At 39.7% G+C, this 18,351-nt stretch overlaps 1 protein-coding gene across 3 annotated transcripts in view; it reads right to left on the bottom strand.

Annotated features, from left to right (window-relative positions):
• The window catches only part of ttc39c (tetratricopeptide repeat domain 39C), a 110,704-nt gene that overhangs the window by 72,677 nt on the left and 19,676 nt on the right, over positions 1-18,351 (bottom strand). For 2 of the 3 annotated variants that reach the window (XR_011960612.1, XM_072569680.1), the window contains exon 2: positions 1,632-1,680. The exons of the other annotated variant lie outside the window; for it this stretch is intronic. Coding sequence is in view for 1 of the 2 variants with exons in the window: in XM_072569680.1 (XP_072425781.1) it covers positions 1,632-1,680 (49 nt within the window). In the remaining variant the exon portion in view is untranslated. The remainder of the gene's footprint in view (positions 1-1,631; positions 1,681-18,351) is intronic. 3 annotated transcript variants of the gene reach the window in all.

The raw sequence follows: 18,351 nt of genomic DNA, 5'->3' as shown, positions 1-18,351 counted from the left end.
TACTTAAGGAGGTGTTTATAAAAATGGCACTGATAACATTTGCTGGCCTACGTAAAAGGCTAACCTAATGGGAACTGATGTACTTCTGATTTTTCTGTTCTACAATGAAAATTAGCAGGTTAAGTCTCCAACACAACGCAACAGTGCTTTCCTGCTATTCCTTTACCTGAATTATATTATTCCAAATAAGATGATCTAAATCTTAGACAAATGGTGATCAGTATCTTGACTCCTATTTCATAAATTTTGCAACAATTAATTGTTTACATTGCATTAAGAAATAAACCTCAGGGCAGCTATTCAAACAAACAATCAAATAAATAGGACATATGGAGGCCATTATATATCAATTTCCATCCTTATAAAATCTAGTATTTTGGACAAACAAAATATATTACCCATTAAAAGACACAAGGAATGTACAATGAGAACTAAGTCAGGACATTTTTAAGCAACAAAATGCACACCTCAGAAATACACAGTCCTCACAATGCGAGAGATAATGCCTTCGCTGAGTCAGCAAAGCTAAAAAATTAATACTATTAACATTTTGAGAGTCTGAAATTACAAATGAGATTGTAAAATCTGGCTTGGTTATGACAAACGTCTCTCTGCCACTCCACCCCACTACAACTGAATCTGCACAAGCCTTTTTGAATTTCACGAAATGTACAATCTGCTATGAACCCACATAATCTGGCATAGTTTAAAAACAATTTTTAATTTAGCTTTTAAAACCATCCCTCAAGCTATTTTAAACGGTCACTTGCTATTTTTGATCAAAATAGCATTATTGATTCCTGAAGAAGGGCTTATGCCCAAAACGTCGATTCTCCTGCTCCTCGGATGCTGCCTGGCCTGCTGGGTTTTTCCAGCACCACATTTTTCAACTCTGGTCTCCAGCATCTGCAGTCCTCACTTTCTCCAAAATAGCAATATCCCAGCATTTTGGCTTTGAAATCAGTGTCAAGTCCCCAATTAAAAAAGTTACTTGATTCTGAAAGTTAATTTTCAAATTACTTCACCATTGGGACAGGGTCCCCAACTGATGCAATGTTTTTAAAATCAAGATAAAAGATCACAGAAAGTGCTTAACACTGCTCAAAATTCCACAATTTTTCTGCATATGCTATGAGGGGAACTTGTAAGTCTGTAACTGGGAGATGTGTTCAAAATAACTCATCACAATGATTCAAGGCAGTGCAAAAGGAGAGATCCAGAAAGACCTTTAGCCTTCCTTCAAACCAATGACATCACTCTTTACCCAATGAAAAAAAGCACTGTCATGTTACTCATTTATGTGTAAGACAAAATAAAAACAGAAATCGTTGGAGAAACTCAGCAGGACTGGCAGCATTTGAGGGAAGAAGGCAGAGTTAATGTTTCAAGTCCAGTGACTCATCATTTTGATATTACATTCAAATTCTCTTATATTGTGATTGTTATGCAATATCTGATGTAGACAAATGTCCAGTTCAGACTTAGACACCAAAACGAATTAAGGTTCCTTGGAGTTTGATTTGCAACTAAATAAATATTGAACTTACAGCAAAGAAAGAAAAGTCTAAACAAGTGATGAGTTCACATTTGCAAATTAGAATGGACAAAACACATACTCTAAATTTACTCACCAAGAAACTAACAAAGCTTGCTCCAAAGCTCATCAGAGGACTGTTGTTCCTATAAAGAATGCATTAAAATTATATGCAAATAAAAACTACTAGAATCTTAGCACTATATTCAATGTATACTTTACACCATAGCAAATGAAACAAAACATATCTGAATAATTAGTTTTAAAGCAATTTCAGTTATTAGAACTACCATAGAAGCCTAAAATCACTGGTATAAATTTCACCAACAACAGAAAATGTTGGAGAAACTCAGCAGGTCTAGTATCACTGGCTAACTTCCTCCAGCAAGTTCTGTTTTATTTCAGCTTTCCAGTAGTCATAGTTTGCTTTTGTATAAATTTTACCAACTTACTGATACAACCAAATGTTGCACAATAAATGCATTGTCAAGCAATTAAATGTTTACTTCTGAATGCCAGTTTTGCATAACATAGTCATTAGCCTATGAATTAGCCATTAAATAATTCTACCCTGAGTAGGTGGTTATTTAGCACTTCACCCCACTCCACCTTTATCATAATTATTGCCTGACAGGGTGTTGGATACAAATTTAATGGTAGCCTTAAAAGGGAATTAAATATTAGGATAGATTTAATTTTTTTTCACTCACTCAGAGGATGGTTAAGCTGTGGAATTTGCTACCACAAAAACTGTGAAGGCAGGGTCACGGAGTATATTCAAGAGGAGATTGATAAAATTTTAGAGATTATAGACATTGAAGAAATAGTAGTAAGAATACAGTGTTGAGACACAGGGTCAGCTACAATCATATTGGATGGCAGAGCAGGCTCAAAGAGCCAAATGGTCTACTCCTGCTCCTAGTTTCTCACAGTGTAGGGATTCCATGATCCCTGAAGAGCACAAGAGAGGGACAAACAGGGTTGCTGTCCAAAAGAGTCAGAGTACAGAGTACAATGGTCCGAATGACCTCTTTCAGTGCTACACTATTTTAAGGCTGAACTGTGATATAACTCCAACTCCATATACACGAAGATGAAACTCATTTCCAAAGATATCAAGCTGCATTGTTATTTTCTCCATTACTACTCTCTTCCACCTCTAAATTACTCATCAAAATATTAGCAGCACAAACTTTTCATATGCTCTACTATTAGTATAATAAAACAAAGCAATGCAAAAGCTGGCGATCTAAAACAAAAAAACAAATTGATGGAGAAACTCGGCATGTCTGGCAGTATCTGTGAAAGAAAATAGAGTTAGTTAATGTTCGAGTCCAGTGATCCTTTTTCAGAACTATATTTGTTCTAGATGTAAGTTTGCTCCCTGAGCTGGAAGGTTTGTTTTCAGTCGTTTTGTCACCATACTAGGTAACATCATCAATGAGCCTCCAGTGAAGCACTGGTGGTATGGCCTGCTTTTTATTTATGTGTTTAGGTTTCCTTGAGTAGGTGATGTCATTTCCTCTTCTTTTTCTTAGGGAGTAATTGGGATCCAAGCCAATGTGCTTGTTGAGAAGAGTTACAGTTGGAATGCCATGCTTCTAGGAATTCTCGTGCGTGTCTCTGTTTGGCTTGTCCTAGGATGGATGTGTTTTCCCAGTCAAAGTGGTGTCCTTGCTCATCAGCATGTAACGATATGACATACTAGTATCTTTACATACAGATGAGGAAGGGCACCACTTCGACTGGGACAATACATCCATCCTAGGACAAGCCAAACAGAGACACGCACGAGAATTCCGAGAAGCATGGCATTCCAACTGTAACTCTTCTCAACAAGCACATTGGCTTGGATCCCAATTACCCCCTAAGAAAAAGAAGAGGAAATGACATCACCTACTCAAGGAAACCTAAACACATAAATAAAAAGCAGGCCATACCACCAGTGCTTCACTGAAGGCTCACTGATGATGTTTTCTAATATGGTGATGAAATGTCTGAAAACAAACCTTCCAGCTTAGCAAGCAAACACATCCAGAACCTCAACCTGAGCTACAAATCTTCTCAAAACTCACTATATTTGTACTTAATTTCCTTGTCTGTGCAAATGAAACTGCATATCATTTGCGTGGAGCCTGGGAGGTGGTAATATCACTGCACTAATATTCTAGAATCCCAGGCTGATGTTCTGGGAGCATAGGTTCAAATCCCACCATGGCTGATGGTGAAAACTGGAATTAAAAGTGGTGACCATGTCCATGGTCAACTGTAATAAAATCCCATTCAGTTCACCAAATGTCCTTTAGAGAAGGGAATTCTGCTATACTCTCCTTGTTTAGCCTCATGAGGTTCCAGACCCTCAACAATTGGTTGACTCTTAACTGCTCACTGGACATTTAGGGACAGGCAATAAATGACATTGAACAAACAAATCCCTCAAACAAATTTTTAAAAATTAGCTGAAGAGACAATGTTGACCTGCTTAACGTGCAATGTAAGTGAGATCAATGCCTGCAATGTCCAGTGAAGTTTTAGTCAGATCACATCTTGGAGTTTGATGGCCAGATACCCTGGAATAAAATCAACAAGATGAGGGAAAAGAAAACTGGACGCGCAACATGTGCTACCCTCCTTGCTATTTACTTTTGAAAAACTATCAAATGTGTTCCATATCTGCCTTAAAGAATAAAAGAGCTACAAATCATGTGGAGCATAATAATTACAAGAGGATGTTGATAGCAAATTAATATATTAATTTCTGTATAAGAATACAAGGTTGAGAGATTTACAAACCTTTTTTTGATAAATGATCATCAACCTGAAATGTTAACTGTGTTTCTCTCCGTAGATGCTGCCAGAACTGCTCAGTTCTTCCAGCATTTTTGTTCTCATGTCAGACTTTTAGCGTTCAGTATTTTGCTTTTGCAATGCTTGTAATGTTCACAACAAACTTAATGAGCTGATAGTCCAAGTGAATAATTATGATATGCTAGCCATTCCGGAGATGTGGCCACAGGATGACGAGGCGTATGTGACATTCAAGAAGAATAAGAAGCTAGGTAAAGATGGAGAAGCCACATACATGCCTAATCAAAGATGGAATTGCTGCAACAGTTAAAGGTGACCTTTGTTTAAAAGGTCAAGATGTAGAGTCTATAGAAACAAATTACTGCAACTGCTGGAATCTGTACTGAAAACAATAAATACTGGAGATCACAGCAGGTCAGACAGCATCCATAGAAAGAGAGCAAGCTAGCATTTTGAGTCTAGATGACTCTTCATCAGAGCTGAAGTAAAGTTTGGACGAGACAGCATTTATGCTGTAGTTTGAGGGCCGGGGGGAATACTGGATGTAGGGTGCTGGTGAAGAAAAGATGTCGATAGTTCTGATTCAGTACATTCCAGTACCCCAGCCCCACTCCCTCTCCAATTATAGCATAAAAGCTGTTCCGTCCACACTTCAGCTCTGATGAAGAGTCATCTAGATTTGAAACATGAGCTTGTTCTCTCTCCATGAATGCTGCCTGACCCACTGTGATGTCCAGCATTTGTTGTTCTCAGGATGTACACAGTCTGCTTGGGTGGAGATGAGGAACAGTAGGGGAAAGAAGTCTCTAATGGGAGTGAGGTATAGGTCTTTAAACAGTAACCACGGTCTAGGCCAATGTTTACAAGAAATATTTGGTACTTGTGATATAGGGACAGCTATAATTATGGGTAATATTAATCTACATTTAACCTAGCAAAATCATATTGACAATAACCTGAATGAGAAGTTCACAGAATGCTTTCAAGATAGTTTCTTGACAGCATATTCTCCAACAGACCAGAGAGCAGATAATTCTGCGTATAAATGTGTAAAGATGAGCAGCAGGTGAGATGACTGGAGAGAATCAGAGAATGGTTAAAAGGCTAATCAGACAAATACATTGGAGCACAAGACGTAGCTAGCTAGAAATGTAAAATTAGCAAGATTATCTATAAGTATCCAAAATGGAAAAAAAACAAACCAAGTGCTGGTCCTCTGGAGGATGAGAATGGGGAGTTAATAGTAAATAAAGAAATGGCAGATATAAAGACAAGCAATATTTATTCACTGTAACAGTGGATACAAAGGAATCCCAATAATACCCATAAAGGTTGAATGACATGTGCATAGTTCATTAACACATACGTTAAATGGCCAAGCAACTGCTGTGAGTCCATATAAACAACCACCTTTGAAAAAGTATGTAAAGAAACCTATTTTTTTCTAAGTTAAAAATCACACCACACCAGGTTATAGTCCAACAGGTTTAATTGGAAGCACACTAGCTTTCGGAGCGACGCTCCTTCATCAGACAATCACCTGATGAAGGAGCGTCGCTCCGAAAGCTAGTGTGCTTCCAATTAAACCTGTTGGACTATAACCTGGTGTGGTGTGATTTTTAACTTTGTACACCCCAGTGCAACACCGGCATCTCCAAATCATATTTTTTTTCTAGCATTTGAGGAGAAGGGAAAAATTTGAAGTAACATACTCTAACTCAGATACATTTACACCATAAGGTTTAATTAGATTAACTTACATTGTGTTCTCACAGTCATGTTTTACAATAAAGTTTATGGACTGTAGTAGAACTGAGAAAAAAGGTTCCAGCAGTTTGTTGGGTTCAGCTCCAAGAGCAAAAGAGCTGATAGGAACTACTAATTAAATACTTTTGATAAGTAGACAATGCTGTAATGTAAGAAAGATAAATCATCCTATTTCTATACTGCAAGTTCCAAAAAGCAGCAGTAAAACAAACCCAGTAGCACAATGAGATCTATTTTTCCAATCAACCTGCTCAGAGAGGTTATCACACACTGCTAGAGCTGCAGGGACTTTAACCCAGGCCCCTCAGCCCAGAGGTAAGGACACTACCAGTGCACAAAAGGGCCCTGTGAGACCTATTAAGTCCATTCCACTGGGAAGACATAAACAAAGTCTTTTGAGTTCTGCAGCTGAAGTGCCAGTCTGGATTAAGTGCTCAGGTCTCTGGAGCAATGATTTAAAACCACAAAGTACTAACTCAAAGAAAACAGCACTGTCAGGAAATTGGATTATTCATCCTTGCCATGCTGAGAGATTCAGGAAGGGATGTCATTTTTAGTTCACTTTTCATTTTGACAAGTTTCAACAAATAATTTTAAATATTTTCTTGTAAAGTTTAAGCAATTATAAATCATAATGCTTACCATTGTGCAGTACTATCTACAAAAATGCTTACTTTTATACTGACCATAAATTCTGAAAACCACTCATTGAGATGTATTTATCAGTAAATGGCATCTTAAGCCTTACTTGCCTTAAAACTATTCACAAAAGTAACATAAATCTAATTTATACACTGGAACAAACAAACAGCTGTTGGTGTTGAGGAAAGAACATTGCTTCTACAGCAGATTAATGTGAAAAACATCAAGACTATTCTGAAGATGTAGGAATAAATGTTCTCTTGTGAAAAGCACACCATTCCAATCATACAGCTCAAACTTGACACGGTCGGAGGATTTTCATGGTCTGATGGGCACAGATGGTCTTCCACTCAGCTTACCAAAATCACAACGCTAAGTGGAAAGCTAAATGGTTTATTGTCTTTTGCTAATTCAGCTTATTAACAGGCAAATTTAGGGCATGGATCAAAGGCCACAGCTACCTTGAGGCAAATACAACAATCTTAAAATTGTTATATTGCAAAAAGTGAACATTCAACAGCACAACAGGCTTACTTCAACAGTCCTGGAACTCAAGTCCCCGAAAAAAGACAAGGGTGGCTTACAGCATCACCACCACCATGTCACAGATCATTCTTATTCAGATATACCATCAACATTCCTTTATCACAATCAAGTCCACACTCTGGATTTCAGTGAACCCCATTGGGGAGGAGGGCTACAAATGTTCAAAGTTCAGCACAAAAAGGAGCAGGTGTCAAAAACAACCCGCAATTCACCAACCAAATGCAGAGCGCAAACTAAAACAAAAACAATCATACACTGAGGGGAATTCAAGAATAGTGACTCGTGAATACATTGGATTTCATCAGCACAGAAAGCTGTGCTTCAATATGCAGCACATTCCTCCATGCAAACCAGTCACTTCAGGATTTCCTTTTCTGCTCATGCTTGCCACTGGAACATTAGCAAGGAATCCCACAGGAAATGTCAAGCCTAGATTAGCAATGTCGCCACTCTCGGTAATTAAATCAATACAATATTGCTGCTGATTTCTGACTGCAATTGACTGAACAGTATTTGAAGTGCATTGAGGAGTTAACCTCAACTTTAAAAACACATATGCTTCATATGAAAAACAGACAGGCTGCTTACATGTATGGACTTACTCACTTCTACCATAGAGATTTGACTTTACATGAGTATACAAGATTACATTTTTAGTCAAAACTTATTTTTACACAAGTAATATTTTGGAAGAGTCAAAACGCACCCTCTCTTTGTCTCCATCTTACGGCTGCCAAGTCAGAGACCCTTACCACCAATGACAATAGAAGCTAAAGATTTCATTATTTTATTATTTATGTATAAATACAAATTAACTCACGGAGAAGCAGGCATTAATCTATGAACACCGGCTGAATTTTCCAAGAAGTGATTAGATGATTAGATTCCCTACAGTGTGGAAACAGGCCCTTCGGCCCAACTAATCCACACTGACCCTCCGAAGAGTAACCCACCCAGACCCGTTTGCCTCTGACTAATGCACCTAACACAATGGGCAATTTAGCATGGCCAATTCACCTGACCTGCACATCTTTGGAATGTGGGTGGAAACTGGAGCAACCGGAGGAGACCCACGCAGACAGGGGGAGAATGTGCAAACTCCACACAGACAGACAGTCACCTGAGGCTGGAATCGAACCTGGGTTCCCGGTGCTGTGAGACAGCAGTGCTAACCACTGAGCCACCGTGCCACCCCAAGACTGAACTCAGGACCTTCAGATCATGAGTGGGCCAACGGACCAAAGAGTGGCATGTGGAGTTTAATTTAGATAAATGCGAGGTGCTGCACTTTGGAAAGGCAAATCAGGACAGGGCTTATATACTTAATGGTAAGGTCCTGGGAGTGTTGCTGAACACAGACCTTGGAGTGCAGATTAATTGTTCTTTGAAAGTGGAGACGCAGATAGACAGGATAGGGAAGAAAGCATTAGGTATGCTTGCCCTTATTGGTCAGTGCATCCAGTATAAGAGTTGGGAGGTCATGTTGCAACTGTACAGGTCACTGGTTGGACCACTTTTGGAATATTGTGTGCAATTCTGGTCTCCCTATTGTGAAACTTGTAAATCTTCTCTGAACCCTTTCAAGGATGCTGCCAGGGTTGGAAGGTTTGAGCTACAGGGAGAGGCTGAATAGCTTGGGGCTGTTTTCCCTGGAGTGTCCAAGGCTAAAGGTTTATAAAATCATGATGGGCATGAATAGGGTAAATAGGCAAGGTCTTTTCCCAGGATGGGGGGGTGGGGGGTGGAAAACTAGAGGGCATAGGTTTAAGGTGAGAGGAGAAAAATATAAAAGGGACCTAAAGAGAAATGTTTTCATGCAGAAAGTGGTGCATGAATGGAATAAGCTGACAGAGGTGGTGGTAGAGGCTAATACAATTATAGCATTTAAAATGCATTCAGATGGGTACATGAATAGGATGGGTTTAAAGGGATATGGGTCAAATGCTAGCAAATGGGGTTAAATTTATGTAGGATATCTGGTTGGCATGGATGAGTGGACCAAAGGGCCTGTTTCCATGCTGTATATCTCTATAACTCTATGACTATGAGTGGCAATCTCATGCAGATGTCACACGCAGGCCAGTGGGGGTGTTAGATCTGGAGTGAAGGTCCATCTGCAAGGAGTAAGATATGGTTGAGAGTGTGAGGGGTACATTTGGTGGTCAGTTTAATAGTTTCTCTGGAGTTAGGTAAGACATTAATAGTCTAACATTTCTTGAGTAACTATTCATTTCAGTGGAGCCCTTGGAATTCCAAGAATTAAATGGACACCTTCAGAGGATCCAGGGATTGGGGAATTGTTTAACAGAATCTTCTATTTGCCACGCAATTCTTCAAAGTCTGGCAAGGTCCTCGTGCACAACTCTTATCTGGACCATTAAGTTGAAAATTCTACTGTTGTTATGAGATGAGTGACTCCGATTGTTATAGGGTAATATTTAGTTGAAGTTAGTATCGGACTGGCCAGATCCCCAAACAGGAACCTGGCTGATTATATCATAATTTGTTTTTTTTAAAAAACCAAAGTGATCATTTATAAAAACATAAGTATGAAATATTGCATTCCGTTATTATGTACATATTTATTGAAAACATTTTTTACTCTTTTACAAAAAAACCCAAAAAAGTTATAAAAGGACAAAAGTACAGAAAAGTAGAAATAATATCGTACTATTTATATTATAGTAATGTTGACAATAAACTGCCTACTATTCTTCAAGATACAGTCGCCTCATACTTACTTAACTTAAACCAAATTAGCATAAACTCAAATTAAATAAACTGACAATAAAATAACAAATTACAATCCACTAAAACTAAATTACACTACATTGTATTATATTACATTACTCCACACGCTGCACCTCCATCAAGGCTCCTGTCCGTGGGAGCAAGAGTGATTATACCCGTATTTACTAGGCCTCCCCACACCTGCCACACCAACCAACACACCCCATTCAACAGCCCCCTCCACCGACCACCACGTACAGCCCTCGTAGCTATATAAAGGCCCTAATCAGTACTGCTGACAGATCCATGTCCATGTAATTTAGAAAGGGGTGCCAAATCTTATAAAATTGCTCCGTTCCATGGCGCACCATACTTGTCAGGTAATCTTGACGGACGTGCTCCATCACAAGTTTGTGCCACCCTGCAAGAGGCTCTTCTGCTATCCAATTCATTAGGATGTTCTTCCTCGCACAGTGTATAAAAATATTGAATAACCTCTTCCCGTGCTCACACAAGGAGGGAAGATTCAGTAGTCCCAAAAGGACGGACACCAGATCCTCACTAACTTCCAGGATCCCCTCCAGTTCATTCACTCTGAGCAACCAGTATCCGTGGATTGACTAACAGGACCAAAAGCAATGTGTAAGGGTACCAATACTGTTTTTACATTTGAGACATTTTGGGAAAGATACTTTCTTAAACTCTGCTAACCTCTCTGGCGCCAATTGAAGGATCTTCAATTGCATCGCTTGTGCCTTATTGCGCACTGAAATTTCTTTACACTCCCCGATATATCCTCCCATGTTTCCTATGAGATTTCTTCCCCCTAACTCCTGATTCCAAATCTTATGGTGTCTCTCCATATCCCCCAAGACACTCCCTCTCTGCAGATGATATAAGGTACTAACTGAGAGCGCACCCCCACATCGGAGCACTCTTCGTTTTATATCCGACTTGTAGGGCTGGGTCAAGAGTGTGGTCTTCTTCTGTATGTAATCCCTAACTTGGAAATAATCGGAAAAGGCCCCTGTTATGGATTCCGTATTTCTAACCTAATTGGCTGAAAGACAGCATTCCTTGTTTTAACAATAAAACAAATGCTTATTAACAAATGTAGAAAAACAAAAAACTTCTCAGGTTCAAAGAAATTTTAAACACATACAGTAGTAAAAATAACCCAAGCACAGCTTATAAATCGAACAGAAATAATAGATTTGGATAGGAATCAGTACAATTGCTGTAACTTACAAATATTGTTGCAATTCTAAGAACTAGTGCTGAAATAGAACTTTATTTTATTTTAACAACTCAAAACTGTTGTCTTTAACTCTCCCCTCACTAGGTATTTCAATATAAACAGTTGGCTCTAGTCTCAATGATCTGGGACACAGGGGTAGGATTACACCATGCAGACCTTAAAGCCTGCCCTACCATTCTGGATCATAGCTTACCACATGTGTTTCTAAATCTTCCAAACTGTGGGGGTGTTATACGTAAACAAATACATTAGTTTAGAGTAATAAACTTCTGTTTTATTTGTAAAACCAAATCTGCTGGATTACGTGCTTGTGTTTCAGTGAAAGGACAACTTGGTAAATAAAAGCAAAACAAATTACAAAGAAGCCAGATTTCATTTTGGTATCAGACTTGGCTGGTACTAACATTAGCTGACTTTAATACATTTAAATTAGAGATATTAGGAAGAACAAGGGTTAAGACCATAAATTAAAACAAATATGACACTAAGTTAAATGACAGGAGATTCTGTTTATCGCAAGAATTTAGAATAAGCTGTTTGTGTAGTATATTAGCTTAAACATTCAAAAGGAAGTTGGACGAACTTGTGGCGCACGTTAATACTTGTAAATAAAGAAATGGTTGCGATATTGAATGATGCATGTCATGGTTACTGATCACTGAGATTTATCTTTGAATAACCCTGGAGCACTAATGATGGGTTCATTAGTATCAGTAATGGGGATCGGACAGAGACAATATTTCTCTGCAACGTTGGCATCCTAATGCATCCTCTGATACTGCAGCATGAATTACTCTCTACCGTCTTTATCACAACAAACACCTACAACAGCACAACATTATTTGTATTCATTAACACTGCCCAAAATTTTTTCACTGGAGGAAACCATTCAGCCCATCGCCTACACAAGCTCAATGGCATCATTGACTAGTGCCAATCTCATGTTACCTCCCCATAACCTTGCACATTACTGTCTTACAAATCAACATCCAATGCCTTTGTTTCAATTGAATATTTCACACAATCTCCATCACATTTCCAGACATTGCATTCCATACCCTAGCTATTCACTAGACAAAAAGAAACCTCACTTTACCCCTGCTTCTTTGGCAGATTACTTTACATCTTTTCTTTTACAAGCAGAACAGCTTCTCTGTATCTACTGTATCCAGCTCACTTATAATTTTGAAAATCTCAATCAGATAGAAACAGTGAAATTAGGAGTAGTCATGTATTCAGCATTATGGTTGATCATCCCACTCAGTCCTCTGTTCCTGTTTCCTCCCTACACCTTCTGATCCCTTTAGCTCCAAGGACTTTATCTAACTCCTTTTTGAAAATCTTCCTGTGACTAAGAATTCCACAGGCTCCCCACTCTCTGGGTGAAGACATTTCTCCTCATCTCAATCCTAAATGGCCCACCCCATATCCTTAGACTGGGGCCCCTAGTTCTGGACTCCCCAGTCACCAGGAAGATTTGTCTGCATTTACATCATCTAGACCTCTAGTAAGAGATCCCCTTTTAGCCTTCTCACAAAAGGAGAACAATCCCAACTTCTTCAATCTAGCCTTGTAACTGAAGTTCCTCATCTCTAGAACCATTCTTGTAAACCACTTGTGCATTCTTTCTCGTGCATTCACATCCCTTTTATAATGTAGGGTCCAGAACGCACACAATATTCTAGCTTGGAACTATTTCCAAAGTGAACATGATGATGTGTACTTAGTACATTTTGAAAATCTCTCTCAACTTTAATTTAACATTGCCCAGTCCCCACTACTGCCTGTTGAACTTGCTTGTCATTTTTGGATATTATTTGAAGATCGCACATAGACTAAGTAGTCAGGTTAAAAATATGTCAAAGTAAACTTTTCAGTGTAAGTCACACTATACTAACTTTCAGTGCATGAATGTGCTTCATGGAAATACCACAAATTATTAGAAAAATAAAGCTATAGAGCTCAGGTGAACAATTTCACAAAAGTACTTGTTCTATCCTGCCATTTGCAGATGTTTTGGGTGAGTGAGCAATGCAATGGATATAGAAAGCATAATTGAGATTCAAGTTGACGGGCATTCATCTATCTAGAAACAAACACTCACTACCACCCAAATTCGATTGCAATTATCTGTGAAATATACAAAACAAACAGCACTCCAAATTTTGGAAGTGGCAGAACAGAAATTACAATAAAGTAAGAGGGCAGTGAAGGCTCAAGCAATATTGTCTTAATTACTAAAATGGGTGAGTAGCAACAAATTGTAAAAGACAAAATCAGAAGTCACATGACACCAGGTTATAGTCCAACAGGTTTATTTGAAATCACAAGCTTTCGGAGCGCTGCTCCTTCGTCAGGTGAATTTCAAACAAAGCTGTAGGATTATAACCCCATGTCATGTGGCTTCTGATTTTGTCCACCCCAGTCCAACACTAGTAGCTCCATAATTTGTAAAAGAACACAGGTTGGATTCATTTCAATACACAACCTCCATGTCTATTATCCTAAGCAAAACAAAAACTGGCCCCGACACCGTTAAGTGCCAGTTATTAAAAACTCAATTGCAAATACTGAATCATACCAAAACCTTTCACAGTGCAGAATTACATTACACAAGCAACTTTAAATACTGGCACAGAATATACTTACATCACATTTTTTTAAAAACTGATAAATGAAATTTCTTCTTCAATCAACAGATATTTTGGCACAGGTAGAAACCCACTGGCATACCACAAAAAAATCCAAACTCAACTACAGAGCAACTATCACAAAGATAGTGTGTACTTGCAAAATATAGGATATTCGTTTGGATGCACATCTCACTGGCTAAGCCAACATTATTGCCCATGCTTAATTGCCGTTGAGAAGTTGGTGATGAGTTACCTTCTTGAACCATTGCAATCCTTGCAGTGTACGTACACCCATAAGGGTGGGATTTGCAGGATTTTAACACAACGACAGTGAAGCAATAGTGATATATTTCCATGTCAAGATGGTGTGTGACTTGGAGGGGATCTTGCAGGTAGTGATGTTCCCCTGCATCTTCTGGCCTTGTCCTTCTAGATGGTAATGGTTATGGATTTCATAGTTTCTGTATCTGGTGAGTTACCAAGATGATACAAAATATTCATCATATGTAGAATGCAGTTAAGGCTACAAATGAAGCCAGTATCAAGTCGTATGACTAATTCCATTCCAAAATTTCATTGTGTTAGCTTGTCTTCCAATTTGGTAAAGAAAGCACACCAACTCCTATCCAGATAGGAAGACCTAGTGACCAATGTGTACATGGAAAAATCAAGTTTAAACCTCTGCTGGACAAATGCTGAATCTTTTCTTTAACTTCTTTCATATGGATGTCATTGGCTGGGCCAGTACTTATTGCCCACCCCATGTTGCCCTTGAGAATGTGGTGATGAACTGCCTCCTGGAATGTCCACAGTCTATGTGGTCAAGGCAAGCCCACATCCCCAATATGCTGCGTGGGTAGCAGAAAGGTATAATAATGGGTTAGACAAATTCCAATTGTTTTCTTTCAGACCCCTCTGATTTGTTGTAGGCCATTAGTGAAAATGCCTCATTTTGATCATAACATTAACTAGCACATAGATTATTTGTGTGTTTGTATACACGCAGCACAATGTAACTAATTCCAGTTTGACCACTCAGTGACTCATAGATCACAATATACCTTCATAAACGCTCTGAAGTGCTGTGAAGAGGTTTAATTCAAGTACTACATTAAAGTACACACTTCCTCTTCTGTTTAATAACCATCTTTCTCATCAGACACATTGACAGGATCCTATGTAATAGTCAGCAGGGTCAAGTTTCAGTCAGGCTCTATCACACTGCGCTACAGTTCTGTGTAGAGCTTGGTCGATGGACACAATCTGGAATTGCTGAATGACTGCAATTATAACACCCGACTGCATTCAGCCACATGAAAACACCCCAAAACATCCTACGTTTAATAATTTTTGGAATGCAATAACTCTTGTAGCAACATGCAACCATTCTGCAAAGACACGTGCTGGTTGCAAAAGTACAGAAAGTACTCAACATGTTTCAGAATCTCTCCTTTAACATACATGGGAGGGAATATTTGATTAGGTTGGTCCAACTCCAGATTTGCTCAGTTCATCTGCTGCAGAAACCTGTATTTGTTATCTCTAAGCCCTACGATTACAACATGCACATGATTGGACTCCGTCATGCAATCATCTGTAAATTTGAGGTAATCCAAACTTCTGCTAATCATGTTTTAACTTGCACCAAGTCACATTCTCCTGTCGCCCTGTACTCTCTGAACGACATTATCTTCTAGTTTAGCAATATCTCAATTTTAACATCTCATTTTCAAATGCTTCCTTAGGAACAAAAGGAACAGGAGGAGGCTATTCAGCCTGACAGGCCTGCCCCACTATTCAATATAATTGTGGTTGATCAAACACTTCAATGACGTTTATCCATCCCAACCTTATAAGCCTCTATGTCACTTGTAATCAGAAATGCATTATTCTCTACCTTAAACATACTCAAAGACTGAGCTTCCACAAGCCTTTAGGAAGAAAAGGATTCCAAAGATTCACAACGCTTGAAATGAATTAAATTCTGATCTTCTCAGCTTGGTGGCTCAGTGGTTAGCATTGCTGTTTCACAGCGCCAGGGACCCAGGCAACTGTCTGTGTGAAGTTTGCAAACTCCCCCAGTGTCTGCATGGGGTTCCTCTGGGTGCTCTGGTTTCCTCCCACAATTCAAAGGTGTGCAGGTTAGGTAAATTCGTCATACTAAATCACCCATAGTGTTCAGGGTTATGTAGGTTAGGTGCATTAGTCAGGGGTAAATGTAGAATATAAGGGTAGGGGAATAGGTCTGGGTGGGTTACTCTTCAGAGGGTTGGTGTGGACTTGTTGGGCAAGTGGCCTATTTCCACACTATAGGGATTCTACGATCGAGATCAAACATTAAGATGGCAGGCAGCATTCAGGCTCCTAGGTCTGTCCGCTCAGAACAGCTGCTTCGTCCCTTCTTTCCTTACCCTTGTTGTCCTCTTTCTTGCTCTTTTTCTGCATTTTCTCCTATCGGCAGTGACAATGGAGATAAAATGTCAGAGGGGAGCAGCCAGAGCAGGATTCTTGGCGGCCTAGCCTGGCAGTGGAGCCAGGGACTCCTGGTTGTGGTGGGCTCGGAGCAGGGACTCCACATGTTGGTGAGGTGACAGCTGAAGCAGTGCCAGAGACTTCTGGTTGTGATAGGCATGGAGCATGGACTCCTGGTCATATGTGTAGTAGTGGCAGCAGCTCCTGGTTGTGATAGGCGCCCAGAGTGGGGACTTCTGGTTGTTGGCGAAGTGACGGTGACAGTGGAGCTGGGGCTCCTGGTTGCGCAGCGAATGTGGGTCCAACACAGGATCTGGCATAGGTAGAGCATTGGTGGGGTGGTTTCAGTGACAAACAGACGGCATGTGAAGAGTGGCGACTGCAACATTGGTGGGCCCAGCGTAGGGGTTGTTGTTCAGCAGGCTCAGGACTCATGGAGGTGGTGACACAGCAAAGATGGGACTTGCTTTCACCTTTGTCTTTTTATTCCTGATGTATTTGAATAGCGCTGGATTGTGGGAATAGTTGAAGCTTTTCACTGTATTTTACTGTTCATTGTACAGCACAAGTGACAATAAATCAAATCATCAGCAAAAAGTAAGTGACATCCCATTTATTTACAACTGAAAACAAAAAATGCTGGAGATCACAGCCAATCAAGCAGCATCCATAGAGAGAAAACAAGCTAAGGCTTTGAGTCTTGATGACTCTTCATCAGGGCTGTCATGAAATGGGTTAGGGGAGGGGGATGTCTGAAATGGCAAAGAATGATCCTTTGAATGTGGAAACCGGTGGGGTGAAAAGTCAGAACAATAAGAACCCGATCACGCTGTTGTGAGTGACAGAAAGGGGCAAGGGTACACGCATAGGTGTTAGGTCAGATATGGTTGAGGGCCCTATCAACCACAGTGGATGGGAAATCACAGTTATGGAAGAAGCAAGTCATGTCAGCAGCACCGCTTTGGAAACTGTCATCGTCCAAAAAGATAGGTGAAGGAAATGGAAGAATGGGATGGAATCCTTGCAGGGCCTGAGGTGGGAACAGCTATAGTGAAGGTAGCTATGGGAGTCAGTGGCCTTTGTAGGGGTTGGAATGCTAGGAGAGAAAGGATGTTGATAGTTCAGATTAAAGTGATCTGAATGTGAGAACGGCAAAACAGTGGTGTGCCTAGCTGCCAGAGGTCCTGTGCAGGAAAGGAGCATTCTTTCTCACTGGCTACCTGAAGGAGGAGTGGGGCTCTGAAGGCTTGTAGTTTCAAATAAACCTGTTAGACTAAAATCCGGTGTTGTGTGATTTTTGACTTTGTCCATCTCAGTTCAACACCAACACCTCCACAGCAGAGACACATATCAGCCATGATCAAATGGCAGAGCAGACTTGATGGGCCAAGTGGTCCAATTCTACTCTTATATCTTATAGGGTCTTATAGTCATTCCAACTATTAGTCAAATAAACCTTTTCTAAACTGCTTCCAATGCACTTTCATCCTTTTTCTAAAATGAAAGGAGACCGATACTGTGCGCAGTACTCCATATATGGTCTTAACAGTATCCTGTATAAGGCACTACTTTTATATTCAATTCCCCTCGAAATAAATTGTAACATTATGTTAGTTTTCTAGCTACTAGCTGCAGCTACTAATCCTTTGTAATTTTATGCAGAAGGACACCCAGATCCCTTTGCAATCTCTCACTATGTGTTTCTTTTTTGTTGCCCTTGCCAAAATGAACAATTTCACATTTTCCCATCTTTGCCCACTCACTTAACTACCTGTTTTTTTTTGCAGCCTCAAGCTTCACAACTTATTGTTCTATGTATCATTTTCATCAGTGTGGCAACCATATTTTCGATTCTTTCATCCACGTCACTTGTATACATCGTAAATAGCGGAGGTCCCAGCTCTGTTCCAATAGTACACAAATCTATCAGGCTGAAAATGACCCATTTATACCTACTCTTT

This window comes from Chiloscyllium punctatum, chromosome 5 (assembly GCF_047496795.1).
Source record: "Chiloscyllium punctatum isolate Juve2018m chromosome 5, sChiPun1.3, whole genome shotgun sequence".
Classification (NCBI taxonomy): domain Eukaryota; kingdom Metazoa; phylum Chordata; class Chondrichthyes; order Orectolobiformes; family Hemiscylliidae; genus Chiloscyllium; species Chiloscyllium punctatum.
The sequence above is the reverse complement of the archived record's forward strand: the minus strand, read 5'-3'. Positions and strand labels throughout refer to the sequence as shown.